Source organism: Bos grunniens, chromosome 5, assembly GCF_055505025.1.
Source record: "Bos grunniens cultivar Pamir isolate PY7600 chromosome 5, Bosgru_T2T1.0, whole genome shotgun sequence".
NCBI lineage: Eukaryota > Metazoa > Chordata > Mammalia > Artiodactyla > Bovidae > Bos > Bos grunniens.
The window spans coordinates 109,179,748-109,207,086 of NC_141169.1; the positions used below are offsets into that span (position 1 = coordinate 109,179,748).

At 40.9% G+C, this 27,339-nt stretch overlaps 1 protein-coding gene across 30 annotated transcripts in view; it reads left to right on the top strand.

Annotated features, from left to right (window-relative positions):
* ERC1 (ELKS/RAB6-interacting/CAST family member 1) overlaps nucleotides 1-27,339 on the top strand; it is a 267,903-nt gene that overhangs the window by 71,050 nt on the left and 169,514 nt on the right. For 17 of the 30 annotated variants that reach the window (XM_086402547.1, XM_086402545.1, XM_086402558.1 and 14 more), the window contains exons 4-8: nucleotides 78-152; nucleotides 5,277-5,432; nucleotides 6,650-6,733; nucleotides 10,354-10,521; nucleotides 18,329-18,496. In XM_086402547.1, the coding sequence (XP_086258673.1) occupies nucleotides 78-152; nucleotides 5,277-5,432; nucleotides 6,650-6,733; nucleotides 10,354-10,521; nucleotides 18,329-18,496 (651 nt within the window). Of the gene's footprint in view, nucleotides 1-77; nucleotides 153-5,276; nucleotides 5,433-6,649; nucleotides 7,164-10,353; nucleotides 10,522-18,328; nucleotides 18,497-27,339 lie in introns of those variants that run through there. The other 13 variants (XM_086402551.1, XM_086402549.1, XM_086402554.1 and 10 more) reach the window with 3 other exon arrangements.

The following is a 27,339-nucleotide window of genomic DNA, read 5'->3' on the forward strand; positions in this document are numbered from 1 at the left end:
CGCCACCCCTACCTTCTTTGGGGAAAATAGGAGTGAAGAGGAGGACACTTACTCTCTTTCTTGCTTTTTGTGTATAGGAGATGCATCGGAGATTTGAGAATGCCCCTGATTCTGCCAAAACTAAAGCCCTGCAAACTGTTATTGAAATGAAGGTAAGTGGGAACCTAATAAGGAACCGTACTGCATCAGTTCGCACTTTCCAGTGATCACACTTCGATGTGTGAGTTTTAGAAAGCGGTACTTAGTTCACTCACGTTGTAGACGGAGAAGAAATAGACTTCATGAGCACGACACATGAAAAGAGCTTCAGTTTCATTTCCTCTTGCCCAGCATTTCTTGGAATCGGCTCTTCTCAAACCTTTTGGTCTCAGGGTCCCTGTTCTCTTAAAATGACTCATCTTGCTTGTTTTTAAGAAATTGTCTGCCAGGTACTTCCCTGGCGGTCTAGTGGTTAAGACTCTGTGCTTCCACTGCAGGGCGCCTGGTTTGGATCCCTGGTTGGGGAACCAAGGTTCTGCATGCTACGAGGCGCAGCCAGAAAGAAAAAAAGGAAGGAAAATGTCTATTCTTCTCTCAAGTAAGGCTGTGCTGTGCTTAGTCGCTCAGTCGTGTCTGACTCTCTGCATCCCCTTGGACTGTAGCCCACCAGGCTCTTCTGTCCATGGGATTCTCCAGGCAAGAATTCTGGAGTGGGTTGCCATGCCCTCCTCCAGGGGATCTTCCCAACTCAGGGATCAAACCCAGGTCTCCCACATTGCAGGTGGATTCTTTACCATCTGAGCCATCAGGGAAGCATAGGGTTTCGTGAAAAAAAGTACTTGATTCAGTTGCAGCCCATCGAGTGTCCTGGGAGCCGTGTCATACTCCGGACACAGCAGACAGACCTGGCCCCTTCCCATTTCCTCACACAGAATGGTGAAAAGATGTGTGCTTAAGGGTTAAGCATATGAGAAGTCACAATCAGGGACATTGTTAAGTGAGCCAGCGTTCTGAAAATGTTCTTTCTTCTTTGTCTCTTTGCCCGAGGGCGCTGACCCTGAGAACACGCTGCCTGCCAGCATGGTTTCATGCTGTTGCCATTGTCCTAAGGCACCCAGTCTGTTGTCTGTCTTCTACCTTCATTGCACATAGTAGCACGGTGGAAAAGGCCCACAAGTCAGAGAATTACTATGAAAAGAGTTTTGGCTTTTCAAAAGGGCTGGGAGGCACCCCCGGGTTCCACGGACCTCTGCTTTAAGTACTGAGTAGTTAGAAATCTTTAGGCTGAATGTAATGGTGCTTGGTGATGAAGAGCTTGCCTTCTGTGTGAAATCCCTTGGATTAAAAACCTGGCTTTGTGTAATCAGCCGTATGATGTAGAACAGGTAACCCAACCCCTCTATGCCTCAGTTTCTTTACTGATAAATGGTGATGATACTAGTACCTATCCCATGGGCTGTTTGTAGTTTAAATTCTTTAAAACAACTAAAACACTTCGAACAGGGCCTGGTACATAGTAAACATTCAGTCAGTGTTAGCTGCTGCTGCTGTTACAGTTTTTATTAACAGCATATTCTTTCTTACAAGAGCGGAAAACTCTTACAGACAAGGACCCTCCCTCCTCTCCTTTCTCCCTCATCTCTGTTTCTCTTTTTACCTTCTTCACGTCCCCTAAATAGTTTAATGCAGTATTTGGCATCGTGCACCTTCATTTAATATCTGTTAAATATTAAATATTTGTTAATATTTGTTAAATATTCACGTGAATATTTAGTTTTTGGTATATAAATAGTTCTGTGTAAATAGATGCTTCTCAAGTACAGTTACAATAGTGATTTCTTAGATGGTTTCCTGTTAAAACTGTTTATATTGTATACATCTGTATTCTCACTGGGGAAAGAGTTTTCCAGACAAATTCCAAATTAGTGGATTCTGGGTTCTTTGTAGTCAGACAATTAATAGTCTTGAACATAATCTTATAAAGAGCCTTTGGGAAGGTTGGACTGCATTCTCACGTTCCCTAGTGGTTATTTACGCATATTATTTACCGAGCCCGTTGGAACCTAAGAGGGAAGCACATGGCAGTGCCCACGTTCACAGAGTCATCTTGCTTGCCTCTGACAGCACGGAAACGCAGTGGATCTATTTTAAGTTGTGTTAACCTCCAGCCATTTTGCTAAGAAGCAAGAGACGGAGATGCCAGTGGCCCAGTGGGGTCAGGTGGATGTTATATTGAAATCACAACCGAAGACACTGAGATGCAGCTGAGACAACTTTTGAAAAAAGGTTGAGGATTTGGGAAATTTAACAAGGAGCAGAGGATTTCAGTGGGTTCAGTTGATTATTGTTGGGGAAGAACAGAGTATTAAGATGGTAGAGGATTTATTTATCTAGTTATCATCCGTTCTAAAACCTCCTTTGGAATGACTGTCCTCAAATAAACCCAGCCTGAGGACCAGTTGGTGCCAGAACTAGTCCAGCGTATCAGGCATGGCAGGAGCTCTTTTTGGGCAGTCAGAGCTGGAATCTTAGTCCTTTCTGCGTGATCTTGGGGTGTGAGAAATGGTCCAGCTGATCCAGTCCACAGCTGCCCATCAATGTGTGTTGGAATTCAGGGAGAAGATGGGAAATGTGTCCTGGCCAGGGCCTTGTGGGGCTTCATAGAGGAAGGGGCTGCTGATGTGCAGGGCCACAGTTCTTAGCTGGAGGCTGTTTGACGTGTGTGGCACCCTAGTGGTGCTAGAAGTATGCCCCCTCTCTCTGCTTCCCCTTTCATTGCCGCCCAGGCTGCTGTCAGAGGAGAGCCATGTATCCGTTTCTTCATTGGCAGGTTAATTACATGCCTGTTTCTATTATTGTAGTTATTCTTGAGGGACAACATCTTGATTTACCCAGGAAGATTTATAGTCATCTTAATTTTCAGATAGTGCATTTGAAGTCATTTATTTATTCTCTGTGAGCCGGGGTAATTTTAAACAGGTAAATCAAAATCCTCGTTCAGGGGGGCTTCCCTGCTGGCTCTGTGGTAAAGAATCTGCCCGCCAATGCAGGAGGCGTGGGTACAGGCCCTGGTCCGGGAAGACCCCACAGGCCATGGAGAAACTAAGCCCTGTGCCATAGCTACTGAAGCCTTTGTGCCCGGAGCCCATGCTCTGCAAGAGAAGCCCCTGCAGTGAGGAGCCCACACGTGGTAACTAGAGAATAGCCTCTGCTGGCCACAACTAGAGAAAAGCCCAAGCAGCAATGAGACCCAGCACAGCCAAAAATACATAGAATACTAAGAAGTAATGGCAGTGTTACTTACGTCAGTCAAATATTAAAAAAAAAAAATCCTAGTTCAGATTTAGAATGTCTCTGATTGTATTAATACAATATGTTTAATTTTGAACCAAATGTAAGTTTCATTTGAATAGTTTTGTAAATGAAAATGTTTGTTGTATTATTTTTAAAGGTAATTCAATGCAAGTCGGAGGAATTCAGCCCTTACCTCTCCCCTGAACCTAAAAATAGTTATAACTGTCTAATGATAAGTCTTTTAACTCTTATCTGCATGCTTTCAGATAGCAAGGAAAGTCAGTCACGACAGCCTGGAGGTAAAGTGAAAAAACAAGTCAATCTCAAAATTTCTTGCTGAGGGAATGGTTTTTCAGAATTTCCAGATAAAATAAAGTTCTACTTAATTTATGCTCTTTAAGGTCTTTATTTCATAGGTGAATAAGCATATGCAACTATCGATGTAAAAATATCTGTTCTTTTTTGGAGTTTTTCTTTAACTTATGACATCTAAAGTAATCTGGGGATAAGCTAGGTACCGTGACAGACAAATCAAGAAAATGGTATAGAAGGTATTGTACTGGGAGGTGGATATTTGTGGTGAGGCTGATTTACAAGAACAGTGATGTTTCTTTTTAAAAATGACTATGAAATATTTCAAACTCATGGTGAAGTTTAGAGAATAAGTAAGATTACTAACACAGTAGCACTCCCCCTTGTCTATGAGGGGTATGATCCAAGACCCTCAGTGCATGGCTGAAGCCACAGATAGTATAATACCATACCCTGTATATTCTGTGTTTCCCCTTGTACATTCCTTGGATACACTTTATAAACTAGGCACAGTGTAGGGGACTAACAATAATTAATGATAAAATAGAACAGTTAGAACAGTATACTTTATGAAAAGGCGAGTGGTCTCATCCTCTCTCGGTTTCTTACTGTTCAACTCTGGTGCTGTCTCCGTCTAAACTAAGTGCTTATCATGCACGGTAGCCTTAACTTTTGCACTTTGAGGTACAACAGCAAAACTAGTATGAATTTCTTGTTCCTTCATCACAATCTCACTGATGGAAGGTTCATCTGTACTGTAGATCTTAGCAACCTCAGCGTATTTTTTTTTCCTTAGAACTTCCATTTTTCCAGTTAAAAGAAGCATCTTATGGCTTCTCTTTGGCTATTCTCAGTTGCCAGCATCACTACGCTTGTGCTGTGGGTCACTTGAACACAAGCACTGCGATGCCAGGACAGTCTGTCTGATGACCAAGACTCTACTTGGTGACCAGTGGGCAGGGATACAGTGGACGAAGAGGTGACTCATGTCCTGGGGTGACAGAGGTGTGAGACTTCATCATGTTGATCAGAACAGCAGTGTGCAGTTTAAAACTAATGAATCACTTCTTTCTGGAATTTTCCATTTGGTACTTTCAGACCACAGTTGATCTCGGGTAACTGAAACCATGGAAAGCCAAACCACAGAAAGCAAAACTGGATAAGACAGGACCACCGTAGGGTAAACTGCAGCTGTTGATGTAATTAACAGTTCATCCCTTTGCTTTTCTGCAGTGGGATGTTATCAGAGGTTTGTGATTGTAGATGGACACATTACTGTAAGTCTTCAAAACCTTCTTACTCTTCTCCCTACTCCACTGGGAGCAGAGATAAACCTTTTCAGGTTGCCAAGTAAAATGGTAAAGTATTACACCCTGGAAAGGTTTTTCTGTTAATATCACAGATGTTTTCACTACAAGTTTGTTGACCATAAAGTGCTCAGAAACTTCCAACCAGTTGTCCATTGCTTCTGCCTCTTTCATTAATACTGTTAGCTTTAATCAGAAGGGCACAGAGGAAGGAATTCAAGAAAAAACATACTATGTCCAGGAAGGATAGACTTCAGAAGGAGGGCACCTCTTGTAGCTTTTCTACGTATATGTTGATTAAATTTCACACTGTAAAGACCGGCTTGTTCACCCTCGCTGATTTTTCGCGAAGACGTTAATGTCTCAATCTTGTGTTGCCCTCAGGATTCCAAAATCTCCTCTATGGAGCGTGGGCTCCGAGACTTGGAAGAGGAGATCCAGATGCTGAAATCCAACGGGGCTTTGAGTACTGAAGAGCGAGAGGAGGAGATGAAGCAAATGGAGGTGTACCGGAGCCATTCTAAATTTATGAAGAACAAGGTAATGGTGTGAGATACCTGATTTTTAAAGGGGGAGGGGGTTGAAAAACTGATGTGTATTCCTGCCTCTTTAGTGATGATGGACCTCACACTACTTTATCAGGCTTTAGGGAAGAATACTTGAAACATAATTCTTTCAGATAAAACTTTCCCAGTATTAACGTCAGAATTACTGATGTTGTATGGATATTTCAAATTTCACTTAAAATTACTTGTGTGAGGCTAGGTGTGTATTATCATGGTTTAGCACTTCATGTCTGTCAGTATTTCTGAGGCAAGCAGAATTACATCCAGATGAGTTTTTCTCCCTGTATGAAAGATCACATTCTCTTGTGAAACAGTTTAAAAGTCAGAACACCAAAAGGCTGAACCCATCCCTCTTTCCCCCCCCTGAAATGGCTTAAATAAAATCACATCTTCCCTTCAAACACAGTCCTTAAAGGAAAGTCCTCTGCGCTCCCCCTTGGGGAAGAGCCGTGCATATCAGGTTTATTGTTTCCCACATGCACTTGGCTGTATGTACAGTAAGGAAGGCTGAGACACGGCAGTCTGCATTATAACCTCCATCACAGTATTCCTTCCTTAGATCCAAAGGCACTTAGTTTGATTTTCTCAACTATTTTAGGCAAGTTGGAGGATTTAGTTTATTACCGTTATCAGTTTATCAGGTTTGTGGTGTTTTAATTAAAGATCATAATTTCAGTTATAAAATATTAGCTAGAAAATAAGTATCCCCCCAACACGCCCCTCCCAAATATCCCAATTGTGTCAATTCCCCAGTTTCTCAGAAGTGGAAACTGTTCCTCTAATGATACAGTTTCTGGCTTCTTGCTGTGATCCCCATACCTGTAGAATATTCCTCTTTTATCTTAAGAATCCGTTATGTGTGACCACAGCCAGTTAGTTTCATGTAACTTCCAGAACTGAAAAATCCACACATCCAAATTTCTGTTAGCTTGATTTGTCTCTCTCACTTGAGAAAGAAATAAAATATTGTCTCTGCTGCCCGTTTGCCAGTTAGCACATTCCAGTCCCTGAAAAATGCCCTGTGAAAAGAGCAAACCCATCCAGGGGTCCTTTGAAGAGGGAATTAGGGGAACCAATCTGATTGTGTTCTATGAGTTATTGTTGTTTCCAGTTCCTGCTCTGGCTCAAAAGCAGGTAAGACGACGACCCAAGTTGACACCTGAGTGAAAAGGAATAACAATGTCGTGACAGGTAGAGCAACTGAAGGAGGAGCTAAGTTCCAAAGAGGCCCAAGGGGAGGAGCTGAAAAAGAGAGCGGCTGGTCTGCAGGCCGAGGTCTTTGCCGTAAGATCTACCCTTTGCGTGCCGTGGTCCCGCGGCGGGACCTGCGGCTGGCTCTGGGTGCTCCCCCTCCCTCTGTGGTTGGCATTTCTGCCCGGCGCTGCACTAACCAGCCCGCGCTGCTCTTTAACCGACTCCTCTTCCCCCTCTGTGTGCCGTGAGCCATGCGCGCTCCGGAGGGCCTGTCCTTGGTTCTCCATCGTTGCTCTGTCACTGCGTGGATGGCTCTTCAAAGCTTGTTTTTTCCCCTCGGCTCCTTTCTTGTCACCAGACACCTGATGTATGTGGACAGTCTCTTTCTCTTCCTAGGTACAAAGACTGTGCAGATGTTCTAGGTCCACGACCCAGGGTTTGTTTGAATCTCGCTTCTTGAGTGAAGTGCTTTACCCTGCTAGATAGACATCACCTCTTAAGTCCCCGATAGGTGATTTTTGCAACACATTTTACTTTTCTGTGGAACAGATGTCTAGGAAGTGGTTAGCTTAATTTATAATTATCTAGTAAATTAGTCTCCAAATCTAGTTCCATCTCCTGTCTAGAGAAGTTGGAATTCCACTTCAAACTGTGATAAAATGATTATTTAAAAAATAGCTAACACTTGGGTACTTACTATAAGCATTTTGTAACCTACTAAGTTAGATATAGATAGATATATTATCAACCCAGTCTATAGATGAAGAAACTGAGGGCACACAGGGGTGCTCAGGATACTCAGCTAGTGAGAGGCAGTTTGATTTTTACACAAGCCCTCGGGTGCCAGGACCTGTGCCAGCAGGGCCTGCACGCCTCTGCCCTGAGCTAGTCGGGCACACGTTTGTCTCACAAGTGTCAGGGGAAAAATGCATCTGAAAATAATGGTGGGATAAGACTGGAATGCAGCATTTAAAAAAAACAAAAACTTGTGCTAATTTGGTGTGTTCGCTATTTATTTATTGACCCCTTTGTAGTGTAGATAGAAAAGTGAGATATTTTGTCTAAAAGGGTCCAATTTGGTTTGTGGTAACCATGAATTGTCCAGAGGAAAAGTTGATCTATAACTTTTTTTTCCCTCAGCTATTATTATTAATATCTTTTTGTGTCAAACAAGAGGCTAAACATCCCATACATTTTTTTCTTGTTTGTTTAACCTGTACACGATATAGTGGCACAGGTTTGCTTTCTCCCCATCTTACTGATCAGGAAACCAAGGCTTAGAGAGGAAATTATTGTAGAGGACACATTTATCCTTACTTGGGATTGACTGCAAAGCCTTGTACTCCTAACTTTGCTTTTTTTTTAACTTCTTATTGTATATTGATGGATAGCCAGTGAATACTGTTGGGACGGTTTCAGGTGAACAGCAAGGGACTCAGTCATAGGTATACCTTATCCATTCTCCCCCAGCTCCTCCTCCCATCCGGGCTGCCACATAACATTGTATGCTCTTAACTTCTAGGCAAATTTTGTGCTTCCAAACTCTTCTGTTTAGAATGATTTCTTCTCTTTCTCAGTCTTTATGGTCAGTATAGTATTATTTGAGGATTATTTAATAATGCAGATGAGGAAACTGAAATTTTATGTTTACTTTTGATCACATGGTCAGAGATAGCTGGAAATTTGAGTCATCTATAAGCCATGGGTTCTTTTTGTTGTTGTTATCCAATTTTTTTTTTTTTTTTTGTATTGGGATTAAGCCATAGGTTCTTTAGTTGATGAGGTGGGAACGTTCCTCGTGTATATTCATTCATACAACAAGTGCGTTTTTCATGCCTTCTGTTTGTTAGGGATGGGATAACACCGTGTGTGTGTTTTATCAGTAAAGGGGTATCGTGAAATGATGCCACACCACCAGTACGCGGTGACTCCTGGGCACCTTTCTGTATTTCAGGGTGGAGACAGCTGCTGTTGGCAATGATCTTCCTCTGATGTCAGTAGTATCAGCCAGTACTTTGCATTCAGTGAGCTCACAGGAATACTTGTTGAATGAATGAATAATTAGATTTATAAATAGAGATTTCATGCATATGAGGAAAATGCTTGACTTCCTGCTGAAACAGAAGAGTAAATTAGAAATTTATTTTTAGTGCCCCTTAAAAACGTCTAATTTTAATTACAGTAAAATTTATTTCATACTTTCTCATGGGAAATTGTTCTCAAACGCTTTGGCCCTAGTGCCTAAGATTATCGCAGCCAAAATAGTTTAGATACATTCAACTTGAAAAAAAACGTTTTTTGTTTCCTCAGTGATACTGTGATTACTGACTTCTTACCAAGTTTATACTTCCAGTAATTAGTCTGTATTTTAGTGCATGAATGCCTTGCCCCAGGCAGTAAACATAATGTAAAAGCAGATGTCATTACTGTTAAGTTAGCTTACATTTAGAATAAAAGACTAAAAATTCTTATAAACACAGTAGAATGTAAAGGAGATGTTTGAATTGAAATGTTTTCTAAGTCCAGATGGGACTTCTCTGGTGGTTCAGTGGTGAGACTCTGAATTCCAGTGGACGGAGCACAAGTTGAGTTTCTGGTCAGGGAGTTGAGATCCCACGTGCCATGCAGCACAGCAAAAAAAAAGCAAAATTGTTCAGTGTTCTGTCAGTTAATCAAATCTTTGGGCTTTCCTGGTGGCTTGGTATTAGAGAAGCTGCCTGCCAGTGCTGTAGACACAAATTTGGTCCCTGGGTCAGGAAGATCCCCTGGAGGAGGAAGTGGCAATCCACACTCCAGTATTCTTGCTTGGAGAATCTCATGGACAGAGGAGCCTGGCAGGCTACAGTCCACGGGGTCGCAAGGAGTTGGACAGAACTTAGCAACTAAGCAACAGACATGTCAAGAGGAGAAAAATTTGTGGGAGGGGGGTGAGTGGCACCTGTTGATTTATGGATTACTCTGTCAGAGTAATTCAACTTCAAATTACACATACAGACTCTTAACAGAATGAGATTTTATGCATTCTTTATTTAGGTTATATACTTCTATCCATTTAGTTGATACGACATGTTGTAGGTGATACAACTTTGTAGGTGGAGTCTTTTTTTTAGGTCAGTATCCCTAACTCCTCAAAATGATACGATTTTTTTTTTTTAAGCACATTTATAATGCTTTGTAACTCTAAAAGTGGCTTTTTGAGACAGAGACTTCATGTAAACTTTCATTTCAGAATGAAAAGAAAAAAGAACTGCAATAGCAGCTTTTGAGTTTAAATAGCTATGCTAGGAAGTTTCTTTTTTCTCTCTGTACTACATCTACACTAATCCTGCTTTAATTAATGATTTGAAGTTTATTATGACTTAATAAAATGAAAACTGTTTTAGTCATGATCAGATGTTTACTGTTATCTAATCATTATCTAAGTGAACTGGGATTTTTCGTCATCCATTCCTTTTCTAAAGGATTTCAAAAAGTTTAGAAGACAGTAAATGAAAGCTGGGAATTTTCCTATTAGTTGAATAAGCTTTGATTTTTTTTTTGGGGGGGGGTGGTCATCTAAGATTAGATGATGCAAAAAGATGAATTGTGCCCTGTCCTAAAATTAATGCTGCATATCTCGACCTGGATCTGTCTGAGATCCAGATTAGAGGTTCTTGGTTTTATTTCTTTTTTCCTTACACTGTTTTATTTTTCTTCTCTAGATTGGTCAGGTGAAGCAGGAGCTGTCCAGAAAGGACACGGAACTACTAGCCCTGCAGACAAAGCTGGAAACCCTCACCAACCAGTTCTCAGACAGCAAACAGCACATCGAAGTGCTCAAGGAGTCCTTGACGGCTAAGGAGCAGAGGGCTGCCATCCTGCAGACCGAGGTAAAGGCGTGCTAGGGTCTGCAGGGATACCGTTCCTGGGCACCTTGGCACTTGTGTTACGTGTGCACTTTTTGGTGTTGAGATATGGGAGCCGTGGATACTGTTGTGAGAGATTCTATAGCAGTGCGATCGTTATTGTACTAAACTATAATCATCTTGTTTCTGTCATTCTTGGATCTAACAAATTAAAACCAGTGCAGTTTACATATATTTTTGATGTTTCTAAATGTACTTTAGGACTTCCCAGGTGACTCTGTGGTAAAGAACCTGCTTGCCAATGCTGGAAACAGGAGACGCAGGTTTGATCCTTGGGTTGGGAAGCTTCCCTGGATAAGGGAATGGCAACACACTCTAATATTCTTGCGTGGAGAATTCCAAGGACAGAGAGGAGACTGGCGGGCTGTAGTCCATGGGGTCAGAAAGAATCAAACCTGACTGAGCATGCACACATTAAGAAATGAAAAGATAGTTGTAAAAATGTTTGTTCTCACCCATGGTAAATCTTGCAGTCATGAATGACAATGAGCTTGGGCAGCCTGTGTTGGGTTATTAAGTGTCCTTAATTTTTGGTACTATGAATAGCTTTAAGTACGCAAACTGTGGAATACAAAAATGTTCAAGATTCATCTCATTTTGAACAGATTATTAGATGTGTGCCTTCACGTCCTGTTTGAAAATAGGGTTATCATTTTTAGAAATCTTAGAAGATGACCTAGGCTGTCAGCCTAGATTTAGATAAGAACATACCCAATAATTTCATACAGATGAGAATCTGTCATATTTGCAATGATGATGCTGTTCAGATTTACTGTCTAAAGGAAAATATTTTCTAAAGAGCTCAATGACGTAGAGAATTTAGGTAGGAGTAGGTAAGCAGTTCTGCTTTCAGTTCAGTTACTCAGTCATGTCCTACTCTTTGCCAACCTGTGGACTGTAGCACTCCAGGCCTCCCTGTCCATCACCAACTCCCAGAGCTCACTCAAACTCATGTCCATCGAGTCAGTGATGCCATCCAACCATCTTATCCTCTGATGCCCCCTTCTCCTGCTGCCATCAGTCTTTCCCAGCATCATGGTCTTTTCCAATAAGTCAATTCTTCGCATCAGGTGACCAAAGTATTGGAGTTTCAGCTTCAGCATCAATCCTTCCAAGGAATATTCAGGACTGATTACCTTTAGGATTGACTGGTTTGATCTCCTTGCAGTTCTGCTTTACAGAAGAAAAGGCATGTAATATGGATTAAGGTTTTGTTTTAAAGAACTGGATAATTAACAAAGGTATAGTTTAATGAGAAAAAGAAATGGGTAGTAAAAAGAATGCAGAAAAACATCACAGACTCAGAAATTCAGTGTCTTCAAGTGAGGAGGAAGAGAAAAATGACCCAAATATTTCACATAATATATTATTTTTATACTGTGGGATTTTGTTGAAAATGAGCGGTTTAAGATGGTATGTTTATAATTTTCCTTACAGCTTACTTAGGCCTTTTCTATTTTGATCGTGTTTCGTTTAATCATGGCATCAGCTTCCTACCTCAGAAGCATGTTTTGGGTATGAATGCAGCTCTGGCATCAGCGTTACCAAGTTTGACCACCGGCCAGCAGGTGCAGATTCTGACCTGTTGCTCAAGTTCTTTGAGCCTCTTTTCACATCTGTAAGGTGAAGAGGAGTGCCGGCCTTGTTAGGTTGTTAGCATTAAGCCAGTTTATTCACGTCTGGTGCCTGTCGCATAGTAAAGTCTTCGCACATCAGCTATCGACATCATCGTAGTTCTTATAATACTGTCAGCTAATGTGTGTAAACTGCGAAAACAGTGAGAGAACGTGGTCACTTTTCATTGGCAAAACTTTATGTGGAAGTTCTGCTGTTCACTATTTTATCAAGCAAAATTAAGGTTTACTCATGGAATTGCAGATGCAGAACTACCTGGAAAATGTAACCTGCAAATTTATTAACTTAGAGCTTTATTAAAGAGTTTTTCACATCAGTACCTGGTTGCATGCAGTACTATGAAAGAGTCAGAAGAGGGCACCCTCGCTTTAGAAGTGAGCCTGCTTCCAGGCCTGCTGCTGTGATAGCTTTGGATGGAGGTGGCAGGTGTGCGAACCCGAGTCCCAGGCAGTTGGTTAGTGATGATGCAAACACTTAAAAGCTTGTCACAGTCTAATAGATGACTTCTCCCCCTTGGCAATTCATCCTTCTCTTTGTACCCCTCTCAAATAATGTTCTCATTAACTGGGTCTCACACACATGGGCTTGTGATTGGCTTCTTGTACCATAGAGAACAAAGACTGTATTTGTGGTCATTCTTGGATGGTTTTTATATTTGCTTTTAGCCATTGTGGGAGTAACTGAGTTTCAGCAATTTACCCCCGTAAGTTATCAGGACAACTGCTCAAATGTAAGTGTCTCATTCTGAACAATAACAGTAGGAAAGCTAGCTTCCTTTTGAATTGGGGTGATTTTATGAGTGTTATATGCCTGTTTATTAGGATTTGCTTTTTTTCGTAAATTACTCTGATGACACTTGACAAGGGTCACTTTTTCCAAAGCAGGTTTCTCCTGTTGCATCCCCTAAAAGTCAGTTTGAACCAACTGTTGAAAAGTTCTCATCTATTTCTGTAATTACTAATATTTCTCTTGCTCTTAATTGATCTTGTCTTCCTCTCTGAAGCTATCCTGGACTTTCATCTGGCTCTCAAATCACTAAATTAAGCCAGGGATTGAGGTCTTTGGGGGTAGTGTGTATTAATGACACCCATGGAATTGTTCCTGTTTTGTGAACACCACTGTTGATCTGTTAACCTCCACAGAGCTGGTCTGGATTTAGCAACATTGTGGTCAAAAGCCTGGGCTTTGAAGTCAAACCTCGGTTTGAAACACAGCATCCTGCATTTATTAGTTATGTGGCCTTGGATGAGTTATTTTACCTCTTTCCTCTTCCATTTTTTCATCGGTCCATGAAATTAATAATAATGCCAACTTTTTAAGGTTGGAATAGACGTTAAATGTGGCTAGAATAGTTTTTTAATTATGATGCGCTCATCTGAATTTGGAGATTAATATTAAATACCACTGGGTTAAAGTATTGCCATTGGTTTTTTTTAGACCATACATTTGCACCCCCTCCTACCCTTGTACAAATAAACTGGAATGACACATCTCTGCCTGTGGTCTTCTTGAAGTTTCTCTGAGCTCTTCAGCTTTTCATTGGGATGGGGTGTCAAACGAACTCACTGAGTTTGTTGGAACAGCCTTCTTAAAAGGTCTGCTTGTGTGCGGTGTTGGTCTCCTGGCCCAGTGCCCTTCGTTCATCCTTCTTTCTAGGCGGAGACAGTGGGAGAAGTGGTGACGGGAGGTTATGCTGTGATCTTGGGCAGGTCACTTAGTGTGGGCTTTGCTTTTTTTGCAGTCTTATAATTAGGAGTAGTTTATTTAATTTTTAAAAACCTTACAAAATACTGTCAAATACAGGAAAAATGCAGAAAATAACATAATAGACATCACTCAGATTTAATCTGCATTAATGTTTGGCCACTTTTAAAGGTCCTTTAAAAGCAAAGATTCTTAAAAAAAAAAAAAAACTCATTCTAAACAGAATATTCAGTGGTATATCTGATTTAAGCAGAAACTTTTGTTAGAATCTCAGGTTTTTAAAACTGGTTGGGACCAGGAATAAATATGTGGGCGCTGTTGTTAGGGGGATGGTGGCTAAAGCCTCAAGAATGAAGTGGTTTCTCCAGAGGAAGTTGTAGGGAGTGAGACATAGAGGGAAATGACAGAGGGTCCAGTGAAGAACAGCCTTCCCAGGTGGCGCTAGTGGTAAAGAACTCACCTGTTAATGTAGGACCTGGCTTAACGTAGGCAGACCTGTGTTCAATCCCTGGGTTGGGAAGATCCCCTGGAGAAGCGCATGGCAACCCACTTCAGTACTCTTGTCTGGAGAATCCCATGAGCAGAGGAGCCTGGTGGACTACAGTCCATGGGGTTGCAAAGAGTCAGACACCACTGAAGTGACTTATCACGCACCAGTGAAGAACATTGAAAAGGCGTGGTCAGAGAGTTGGAAGCAGAGTGAGTCCTGTAACTCCAAGAGAGGAATTACAGGAAATACACCATTGTTTCCATGCAAATACTACTGTGCTCTTAGGTAAATCTATTTATTGATATAAAACAGAAGAAGGCTAAGATGGGTTGATATTGATGAAGTAAAAGACAAGAACAGCAGGGTGGCCATTTTTCTGTTCACGTCCATTGGTAGGGAAAATCCTGCAGAGGAAAAGCCTCCTACTTATGTTGAAGTTGGCATAACCTGCTTGCCACAGACCTTGATGCTTGGCAAGCTGAAGAGATGCTGTTCCTCCAGCCCAGCGGACATGAATAAACAAGGCATTATTCCCCCTGCCAAGAATGGTGTTAGGGTGATGACTGTGTATCCTGCTAATCTCTGAGGGGTTTCCCTGAATATGCTTTTTGTGTGTGTGTGTGGTTTGTGAAATATGGACCTCACGCAAAATTACACTATGAATTTAGTTCAAACCAAAAGATCAGTGTAGAATTCAGAGCGATTAATCTAGTAGTAGCAAAGTGGTTTTTGTGGTATTTTTTATCTTAGATCTCCAGACTAGCACATTTAAATTCTGCGTTGCATGAAAAAGCAGACCAAGAAAAAGTGTACACAGGTGACTTGACTTGAAAAGATCATTTAGTGATTAGGGTGTATGTGGGCGCAGGTAGTTTGTGCCTAATCTTTGGGATATAAACTATTTTGAATATCAAAGCCGGCATTTCCCACTGCAGTAACACCAAAAGTTTGTGTATCTATAACAAGAGTTTTTCACTCATTACCTTTTTCAGTCACCAGTTCCTGTGGGTCTCATACCTGACATTCCATCAGAACAGCACGCAGGCTTTAGTGAGTGGTTAGCACAGGCCCGCCTCCAGGTCACTTAGCAGAGTCAGGGGTCTGATGCAAAAACGCAGCAGGGCATCTAGGTGCTTTCCGCAAAGCAGCAGCTCTCTGAGGTCTCATAGTTACTGTCCTCAGAATTCTGAGGGCTTTCGATAATACTCTATGTGTGGTTGGCAAGCACATACCTGACCACATGCAAGAAGGTTCAGAAGTGTGAGGGTAGAATGAAGAAAACTGGTTAATTTAGAAGTAAAGGTTTGTGCAATAAACATGACTGCAAAAAAACAAAACAAAACAAAATGATGTGAGGCTGTATTTGAAATGATTGCTCAGGCTGGGAGAGAAATAAAACTACAAGGGAGGTGGATAACAAAAAGGGTGATGGGTCAGAGGTTATGCTATGAACAAAGAATAGGCTTAGCAGGCATAAAAGAAAGAGCTGAGTTTCAGAAATAAGATTTTCAGAGTTTGACAGTTCTTAGGTGAATCTTTGCAGAATATAAGAAAGCTTGCCATGTATCATTTATTAAACCAGAGGAAAGTTACAGATAAGGGAGTGTTTATTGAGGGGACAGTGGAACTTGTGGTGAAGAATTATAAGACCTGAAAAGATGGCTCCCCAATATTTGGCTTGGCGACCCTGGTGGCATTGAAGTGGTTGAAATAGAGATGAGCAGAGTGAAATCTTTTCATTTATATGTTTTTCCTCTCTAGCATAGTTTAAGATTATTTGTAAGTACATGATGGCTTATCTATAGCAGTTTCAAATGAGACTAGTTTCCTAGGAAATTTTCCTCAGTATCTATTGAGCAGTAAATGCTACTACACACACAGTATTGGTACTCAGAGACCATATTATTTTTATATAATGTTAGTTTTGGGGGGGGGGAGGTTTTTGCTTTGTTGTTCAGTTGCTAAATCATGTCTGACTCTTAGTGACCCCATGAACTGCAGCACACCAGGCCTCCCTGTCCCTCACTATCTCCCGGAGTTCACCCAGGTTTGTGTCCATTGAATCGGTGGTGTCATCCAACCATCTCATCCTCTGCCACCCTCTTCTCCTTTTGCCTTCAGTCTTGCCCAGCATCTTTTCTAGCATCAGAATCTTCTCCAGTGAGTTGGCTGTTCATATCAGGTGGCCAAAGTATTGGAGCTTCAGCTTCAGCATCAGTCCTTCCAATGAGTATTCAGGGTTGATTTCCCTTAGGATTGACTGGTTTGATCTTGCTGTCCAAGGGACTCTCAAGAGTCTTCTGTAGCACCACAATTGGAAAACATCAATTCTTCGATGTTCAGCCTTCTTTATGCTCTTTTTTTTTTTTTTTTTTTTGCTAATACTAGTTATTTATTTCGGAGAAGGCAATGGCACCCCACTCCAGTACTCTTGCCTGGAAAATCCCATGGATGGAGGAGCCTGGTGGGCTGCAGTCCACGGGGTCGCTAAGAGTCGGACACGACTGAGCGACTTCACTTTCACTTTTCACTTGCATGCATTGGAGAAGGAAATGGCAACCCACTCCAGTGTTCTTGCCTGGAGAATCCCAGGGATGGGGAGGCCTGGTGGGCTGCCGTCTATGGGGTCGCGCCGAGTCGGACACGACTGAAGTGACTTAGCAGTAGCAGTTATTTATTTAATTTATTTTTAATTGAAGGACAGTTGCTTTACAATCTGGTGTTGGTTTTCTGCCATACATCAGCATGAATCAGCCATAGGTAAACATATGTCCCTTCCATCTTGAACCTCCCTCCTTAGTGTTTTGATATGATATAGTTTTGATATATTACTGATACTATAGTTATAATGCTGTTATTTCCGGATGTGCTGGTACTTGGACAGCAAACTTGGGCTGTCTAGTCAGAGGAGCTGGTGGTAGACTTGCTTGGCCTCACAGATCTCTGAGTGTGTGATAATATTGTCAGCTGCAGGTGGATTGTAGTATTTGATTCAGCAAGTGTCAAGTTTGGTGGCAGTTACAGTTTTCTTTCTAATTTTAAATTTTCTAAAGCAGTGTGGTATCGCTTGGGAACTTGTTAGAAATACTGATTCTTGAGCCCCAACCTTGCTGGATTAGAAACTCTGATGGCTTGTCCTGGCATTCTGTTCAAATCTTCTGAAGGATTCTAATGCATGTAAAATTTGAGAAACATGATAGATCATACCTGCTTTTATAGAAGTAGCAAAGCTCGGCCCATTTTTAACAATTCTCTATCTTGTCCCGTTTATTTGGATCTATTTATCTTGATACCATCGTAATTTAACTGATGTAAAATTTTTATTTCATTATGGAAGAACTCAAAATTTTAGAGTTTAATTCTAAGTAGTCATGATTACATTCAGAGTGGTATGTACCCCTTCCCTTCTCCAGAAAGTGAAAGTTGCTCAGTCCTGTCTGGCTCTTTGCGACCCCCATGGATTGGTTCTCCAGGCCAGAATACTGGAGTGGATAGCTTTTTCCCTTCTCCAGTGGATCTTCTCAACCCAGGAATTGAACCAGGATCTCCTGCATTGCAGGCAGATCTTTACCAACTGAGCTATCAGGGAAGCCCTGTTATTTGAATTCTAATGTAAGCTTGCTATAAAAATATTACTTGGGCAACAGTGCACATCTATTGGGAAGGAATTACATTCCATTCTTTTCAGTTGTTATTGTTTAGTCATTAAGTCATGTCCAACTGTTTGCAACCCCCATGAACTGTAGCCCGCCAGGGTTCACTGTCTATGGGGATTCTCCAGGCAAGAATACTGGGGTGGCTTGCCATGCCCTTCTTGGGGATCTCCCCAGCCCAGGGATCGAGTTGGAGTCTCCTGCATTGGCAGGTGGGTTCTTCACCGCTGAGCCACCTGGGAAGTCCTTCTTTTCAGTTAATCACTTGTAAAAATCTCAACACTCGTAGGTGGACGCTCTGCGGTTGCGTTTGGAAGAGAAGGAAACCATGCTGAATAAGAAGACAAAGCAAATCCAGGACATGGCTGAAGAGAAGGGGACGCAGGCCGGGGAGATCCACGACCTCAAGGACATGCTGGACGTGAAGGAGCGGAAGGTCAACGTTCTTCAGAAGAAGGTGAGGTGCACGTGTTCTGAACCCAGGACCCTCTGCCTTGTACCCACATGCTGTCAAAGTCTGCCTCTCATTCCTCTGTTGATACTTCTGCAGGAAGGAGTTGAAAACTGTTGTTGAAGGAGGTAGGTTGTTAAAACTGCTCTGCACATTCGGTTCTTAAAGTTTCCAAGTAAACACTGTCTGGTATCTTCAGGCACATTCCCCATGTTACTGTTTGTGCACAGTGCCTTGTAAATTGCCCGAGCGATTATTCTGGCATCGCTCCGCCTCTCCTGGTCTTCTGTCTCATATGGCAACTGTGCTGACATGTTAGTGTAGTGCGTGGGCCGGGTGCTTGCTGCTCCATCCTCGGGGTTAAGAGGACTACAGTTTTGAATAGAGACCCGTGCTACTGTACTGACATGTAATGTGCATATCTCAAGCAAAAGAAGACTTTCTTTCCTTTTTTACCTTAATCACTACTGGGAAGAGGCTAACACTCTATAATCAGTCAGGAAAGTACTGTTGACCATCTGCCCCTCCCACATGTAGCTTCGTTAAGGCTGCCCTTGAGGTGACAGTTGGAGTAGGCACTGCTGTTGATTGCTCCTCTCCATTGAGGGGATGGATGAGAAGTATTTGACGTTGTCCCAGCTCATTTTTAACCTCTAACGATAGCCAGGGAAGATAACTCACCTTATTAAACCTCAAGTTCAGCTTTTCCTTTGTGCACAGAGAACTGTGTTTAGTATTTGTCCTCTGTTACATTAGTTTGGTTTTCATCTGCTTTCGAGTAAACATAAAAGTTAGATCACTCTAAATAGTTGCCTATGATACGTTGTTAGTGGATGCTAATTTCTTCTACGTTTTTTCTAGTTTTAAATTATGAAAGTAATATATGTTCAAGGTAAAAAAAATTCAAGAAGTACAAAAACATCAGAAATGAAATTATTTTTTCTCATTCTTTGGCCCTGTCAGTGAAGCTCCTTAGATGTAACTTGCTGGTAATTATTGTATACTCTTTTATTAAATATCTGGGTATATATGTGGGCCTGTTTGTGTCACACACCTTTTTTTAAAAAAGACAGCTGGGATCATACTTATTTATTTGTTTAAAAGTAAACATGTTAATGTCTTTTTATATGTAGCTTTATCTCATTGTTTTTAGTGTCTGCATGGCCTTCAGTGTCTTACACCATGATTAACTGATGTCCTACAGCTGTGTCAGTAGATATTTATAGAGTTTTCCCCCCTTATTTACATATTTATCATAACAGCATAACAGCGACATAAATCACCTCATTCAAGAATGATATTGTGTGAATCCAAAAAAAAAAAAAAAAACAGATGCCCAGTTTTTTACAAAGCCTGTGGCTTTTTTATATTCAGATGACTTTCTTCACAGCTTCATCAGACGATTGTTGCCAAACCTCTAAAAATTTCCACTGACCTCGTAGATAATTAAAAATGTCTACCTTCCTGATTAATATTTGTTTAAATCTGAGTGCATTTCATAGTTTTCTTTGGGAACCTACATGTTCCTTTCATTTTTACATTTTCTGTCACATGGATTAATTTCTTTCCCATGTTGAACTGGCCTCTTTTCTTCATGCTTTGCAAAATATGTTTTGTTTGTCCTTTTCTTCTTTGTTTCCTTGGTGGTGTTTGTCTTAGAATTTATACTTCAGACTTAGTAGTCCTTTCCTCTGTGTCCTCTGAATTTTTGGTCATGCTCAAAGAGCCCTTATGCCCGCCAAGGTTATTAAGTAACTCACACACGCTTTCTTCTGGTTTGTTTAAAGTTTCTTTTTTCTTTACATCTAAACATTATTTTGTGAAATTTATGTTTTGGCTGTAATGATTCAGCTTTTGTTCTTATATGTAGCCAGACAGCTGTCATTATAATGTTTGTTAAATAATCTACCTTTTTTCTTCTGACGTGAGATGCCACAGATAAATTGTCCTGTAAATCTGGGCCTATTTCTGGCCTGTTCCATGTATCTGCCTCTCTATCTGTCCCAGTAGCAAGTTTTATTAATTATTGCACTTTAATCATGCATTTAGTGTTCAGTAAGGTTGTTCTGCTTTATTCTTTTCCTTTTTTTGTAGCAATTTCTGACTTTTCTCACTTGTTTCTTTCTCCACATGAACTTGAGCATCATTTTGTCAAATCTCTCTCTTCAAAGAATAGGTTTATGACTTTTCACTGGAACGTGATGTCTTAGAAATCAAGTTAAGGAAGTTTCAAGGGGGTGATGATTAGCCTTGTCAAGTACTGCTGATGAGTTAAATAAGATGAAAACTAAGAATTTGCCATTGGGTTTAATACTGCAAAGGTCCTTTGTAACCTTGATTACAGCAGTTTCATGGAGTAGGGAAAGTATAACTTGTGTCTAGTTTTCCTAATCTCCGTATTACTTTTAGCAATGTATTTAATTTTTATGTCTGAATTTAACACATTTTAAAGTGAAGCAATGTCTGTTGACTACTTTCTGTGAAAAATACTTAGTGTATTTATAATCACCCTTCCTGATTTTTGCTGGTAAACTTTGTTGTCTTTAGCTGTGTCTACGGTACTTTTCATATTTACATTGTGCTTCTTGTTGAGGGGAAAGAACTGTCTTTTCTGTCATGGTAATTCGCATTGTGTAGCCTTCATTTCTGCGTTTCAGTGAATTTAACGTTTACCTCTAGCTGTTGCACCATAGCCTGCCTTGTTTCCAAGGTTTACATTTCATTTAATTCTTGGTTCCCCAAGAAATCCTTTGAACGCCTTTCCCAGAGTGGTCATGAGTGCATGCTTGTTGACCATGCATTTATATTATCTTTTTATGTTTCATAATTTAGTTATTTGAGAGATACAAAAAACATAGAGAATAACATAATAAGTAATTGCAGTTATTCGACTTGGGAAGTAAAATTTCAAATACAGTCCAAGTTCTTTGGCATACCTTTTCTTGATAGTATTCCCCTCTGTTATCTCCCAGAAATAAATACTTGCTTTGGTGTTTATGCATGCACCCATACCTTAGGCCAGGATAATGTGTTTTTGTGCAACTTAAGTGTGTATTAAGCAAATAGATGTAAGAGGAAATACACGTGGCAAGTAAATATGAACAGCGATTTACCCATTATCCCCACTATCATCAGGGGAATGTAAAGTAAAAGATTAAGAAATCATTTTATACTTTCCATTTTAAGCTATGTTGGCAAAAATTAAGAAGTCAGTTAAATCATTTTATACTTGCCATTTTAAGCTATATTGGCAAAAATTAAGAAGTCTGACAGTATCAGGTATTGGTAAATATGGCAACTGGATTTCTTTTTCATGCAGTGCTGTTGGGCTTTTAAATTAGATACAGGTATTTTGGAAAGCACTTATTAAATGTAAAGTGCCTTGTACATATACTTTAGATGAACTCCAAGGTATATATAGGAATGCTCATAGTAACCTTGTTTGGATTGAGGAAAGATATAAAACTGAGGAAACACTGTGCAGATGTTCACTGACAGAACTGAGTGGGTGAGTTGTGGCATAGTCGCACGGTGGAACAGGACCATTCGTTTTAGGGCAGGGAGTATTTGTGGACACGGGAGTCTCCTTGGCTCCTCTGCTTCCTGAGGACATCTGTAGTCACACAGTCACTGTGTTCTGTTGGGCTTCTGGTCGTCCCAGGCATCCTCCGCCGTCTTCCCTCATGCTGACAACGTAGCACCTTCTGCTGTGCGCCTGGTGCTGTGCTAGTGAACACACAGACAAGACGTGGCTCCTGCTCTCAGACTCTCAGAGCTAAAGAGGCTGCTACACGAATGGCACACATGGGCACAAAGCAGAGCATTTCAGATTCGACCTTGCGCGAGAGGAGTCTGAGAAAAGTCACAGTGGCCGAGTCTTGAAGATGCATGAAGTTTGCTTGGCAGATGGGGGAGGGGTGAGGTGTCCCAGGCTGAGGGAGCGCTGTGAGTGAAAAAGGTGGGTCGTGTCCTTGCCAAGAGGGTTGTGTCCCAGAATGGAACCTCCGTTCTTCATACGTTTATAATACGGATTCTTAAAAATTCATGGCAGATCTCTAGCTCTGAATTCTTTTTTCTACCCGCCTCCTTATGAACTCTGTTAAGAGTCTCTGGGAAAGTTATTCCCACTTCTTATATCATGAGAAGCTTTTCAGTGAATGCATTCATCTTTGTTATCCTGTTACTTTATTTAGGAAACTAGTAAGTAGAATTCAACTTTTCTTTCCCCTGGTCCTGAAGATTTTCCGTTAGAAACTTTAGAAATTGATCTGCAGTGGGATATTAAGCATAACCTTTTAGGTATTGGATTGGCCAAAAAGTTTATTTTGGTTTTTCCATAGCATCTTAAGGAAAAAACAAATTGAGCTTTTAAGCCAACCCATGGAACTTGAGATATTCCTGAAGACATGTCTTAATTCTACACAACACTTAACCTGCTTGGCTTCTTGATTTAGACACTTACTCCATAAGGAAGAGGGAGGTGGTAACTCTCCTTTCATCTTCTTCTTGGCATCTGCATTCTCTGATCATCTTTTCACAGATATTACTTACAACCATTTATTTAAGTAATATTTAACTATTTTAATATTTAAGGAGAATATCAGGAAATAATGTATTACTTTGGCCTATTAAATATGCGTTAAACTTTGTTTTTTGAGAATAGTAGCAGCTGTGCTAATGGTTGGATTATCCCACATTCTGGACCAGTTTGGGCTCTGTCTGGACCATCCCTGTTCATTGGGTTCTCAAGGCAGGAATACTGAAGTGGTTTGCCATTCCCTTCTCCAGTATATTCTCCAGGAATACAGAAGAACTATACAAAAAAGATCTTCATGACCCAGATATTCACAGTGGTGTGATCACTCACCTAAAGCCAGACATCCTGGAATTCGAAGTCAAGTGGGCCTTAGGAAGCATCACTACAAACAAAGCTAGTGGAGGTGATGGAATTCCAGTTGAGCTATTTCAGATCCTAAAAGATGATGCTGTTAAAGCACCGCACTCAATATGCCAGCAAATTTGGAAAACTCAACAGTGGCCGCAGGACTGGAAAAGGTCAGTTTTCATTCCAATCCCAAAGAAAGGCAATGCCAAAGAATGTTCAAACTACCACACAATTGCACTCATCTCAACGACAGCAAAGTAATGCTCAAAATTCTCCAAGCCAGGCTTCAACAGTACGTGGACCAAGAACTTCCAGATGTTCAAGCTGGATTTAGAAAAGGCAGAGGAACCAGAGATCAAATTGCCAATATCCACTGGATCATCGAAAAAGCAAGAGTTCCAGAAAAGGCATCTGCTTCTGCTTTCTTTACTATGCCAAAGCCTTTGACTGTGTGGATCACAACAAACTGGAAAATTCTGTAAGAGATGGGAATACCAGTCTACCTTACCTGCCTCCGAGAAATCTGTATGCAGGTCAGGAAGCAAGTTAGAATTGGCCGTGGAACAATGGACTGGTTCCAAATTGGGAAAGGAGTATGTCAAGGCTGTATATTGTCACTCTGCTTATTTAACTTCTATGCAGAGTACATCATGTGAAATGCCAGGCTGGATGAAGCACAAGCTGGAATCAAGATTGCTGAGAGAAATATCAATAACGTCAGATAGGCAGATGATACCACCCTTACGGCAGAAACCAAAGAACTAAAGAGCCTCTTGATGAAAGTGAAAGAAGAGAGTGAAAAAGTTGGCTTAAAACTCAACATTCAGAAAACTAAGATCATGGCATCCGATCCCATCTCTTCATGGCAAATAGATGGGGAAACAATGGAAACAGTGAGAGATTTTAAATTCTCAGGCTCCAGAATGAATCACTGCAAATGGTGACTGCAGCCATGAAATTAAAAGATGCTTGCTCCTTGGAAGAAAAGCTGTGACCAACCTAGAGAGCATATTAAAAAGCAGAGACATTACTTTGCCAACAAAGGTCCAACTAGTCAAAGCTATGGTTTTTCCAGTGGTCATGTATGGATGTGAGAGTTGGACTATAAAGAAAACTGAGTGCCGAAGAATTGATGCTTTTGAACTGTGGTGTTGGAGAAGACTCTTGAAAGTCCCTGGGACTGCAAGGAGATCCAGCCAGTCCATCCTAAAGGAAATCAGTCCTGAATATTCATTGGAAGGACTGATGCTGAAGCTGAAACTCCAATACTTTGACCACCTGATGCAAAGAACCGACTCATTTGAAAAGACCCTGATGCTGGGAAAGATGAAGGCAGGAGGAGAAGGGGACAACAGAGGATGAGATGGTTGGATGGCATCACTAACTCAATGGACATGAGTTTGAGCAAGCTCTGGGAATTGGTGATGGACAGGGAAGCCTGACATGCTTCAGTCCATGGAGTCACAAAGAGTTGGACACGACTGAGTGACTGAAGTAAACTGGGCCATCCCTGCCCGCCCACCATCTCTAGCTTTCTAGGCAGTGAATGTATTTGTATGCATGGTGATAGCCTTGTGCTCCGAGAGTGAGATGAGACAATAGCAGATGGCCAGGCGTGCTGTACAACGGGATTAGCATCGGCCCCTCCTTTTCAGGGCTCTCCCCGATGGTTTAAAGTAGTTTTGTGTTACAGTAGATCTCTTATTTTTATAATAAACCACTGACCTGGAAAATGTAACTGAGCATTTGAATCTGAGCTGCATTCAGAATGTGTGTTAAAATTGTACCGCCCCTTGCTTGATGGATTATAAATGGTAATGGAGCTTGGAGTTTAATTTGCTGATGCAGGTGTTATCATCTCTGCTGTCTCTGCTCTGTAACGTCTGTTTCTTTGGCCTGGCCTGCATCTCCAGTGTCCTGAGTGTCAGTATTTAGTGTTCAAATCTAACAGTAGCAGAAAGCTACTGATGCATAGAATTAGAAGGTTTCCCCTTTCTTGGTTCTAGATTGGTTCTTTAAGTCTCCTGTTACTTTGTTTTCGGTAGGAAGTCAGGAAGAACAGGTTCTTTATATACTTTGTTTTCTGTGGAGTCTTAAGACTATGTTAGTTTCTTCAGTTTTTCCATATCATAAAATGGAAAGATATGTTTTATCATTGAAAACAACATTTACTAATTTATTCTGGGAAAATTAATATTTTAAAAATTGTGCTGCCTTGTCTTTAACAAGGGCTTGCCTGGTGGCTCAGTGGTGAAGAATCCACCTGCCAATGCAGGAGATGTGGGTCCTATCCCTGGGTTGGAAAGATCCCCTGGAGAAGGAAATGGCAACCCACTCCTGTATTCTTGGCTGGGAAATTCCATGGACACAGGAGCCTGCAGGGGCTACAGTCCATGGGGTCACAAAAGAGTTGGACACGACTCAGTGACTAAACAGCAAGAATGATTTTTAATAAGAATTACTTGCAGTGTTTTCTAAATATTGTTTTAAAGTCACAAGCTATTAGCTAGGTTAGAAGAGGACAAGGTCAGGCCCTAATTGCATTTAAGTTGAAAGCTTAATATACTTAGGCATTAGGATTTTCCTTTTCTTTCTTTTACTTATTTTTTTAAAATGTTAATTTTTTTTTTCTCAGTGGAAATATATATAGCTAAATTCTTACAGTATTTTATTGAAAAAACAATACATAGTCAATGAAGTCTGATTGACGGTGGTATTTCTCCTGGGGAGTGTGCTCCGTGTGGATTTACTTTGCTTATGTAACTTTTTTCCCCACCTCACCTTTTCAAGTAAAACTTTGAGGAGGGTAGATGGTTGAACTGGCAAAGTCTGATTTAACTTCGTTTTTGTCAGCAGCATCTATGTGTGTGCTCAGTCATGTCTGACTGTTCTGTTGATTGATTTTTGTATGTTGAATCAGTCTTGCATTCCTGGGATAAGTGTGGATATGTTTTTAAAGAGCTTTGTATTTTTCACCTGGGGAAATGTGGAGCCCTGTTGTACCGGCGTTATTGTGGAGGCACTAAGGGCAGACCTGAGAGAACGTGGCCTTTGGATAAATTCTGTATTTTCAGTGGCTAAGGCATAATGTAAATAAGAACCATTCAGAGGCTTATGCTGTAATGCTTTGTACAACATAGAAGTAATCTTGACCCTTATTAAAACATCATTTCTTTGGACTTTTGAGCAGCTTAGTAAATAATTTGAGGATTTATGGAATGTGTCCTTTTTTGGTTGATCTTGTGCCATATTAATATCCTCAGATTCTTGCAGGCTCTAGTTTGCAGTGTCCTGAATTCTGTTTTGACCAAATATACATTTTAAACTTGAAAAATGGTAATTGACAAGTCAATATGAAAGGGTCAGGTCCCTTTCGGGACAAAGGTTATTCTTAGTAGTCTCTCAGGAGACCTCGTAGGAGGAACTAGTCAGCGTATAAAGACATAGATAGGTATCTGGAAAGGGATAAAGGATTTGAAAACAACAACAACAACGCTTGATCAAAGTTTCAAAGCACAGTTAATATTCTGCTTAAAACTGCTTCTCATTTGACATGAATTAACTCGCATTGCCTTCTCACCTGTGGGAATCCCTATTTGGATAGATGCCTAGGTGCCTGTCAACTCTAGTTGAGAAGCTGAAATAATTAACCGCCTGAAGAAGTTAATATGAAATCAGACTTTGATGAAATCACTGTCTGTGCCCTTCCTTCTCTCTGCCACACCGATGTGTACCCTCACCAGAAAATAGCTTCTAGCATCAGACAAGTATTTTGTTCTTTATCTGTTTCATCTTCCTGTGATTGCTAGACCTCCTTACTTTTATCTCCTAATGCTTTTTCTTTTCCTACAGGGGTTTTTCAGCTTAGAAAAATCATTCAAGTTGACCAAGAAAAATTCCCTAAATTTGATGAGGTTCTTGGGTTTCGGTTGCATATAGTGAGGACCTGTGATTCCTGTCGTTC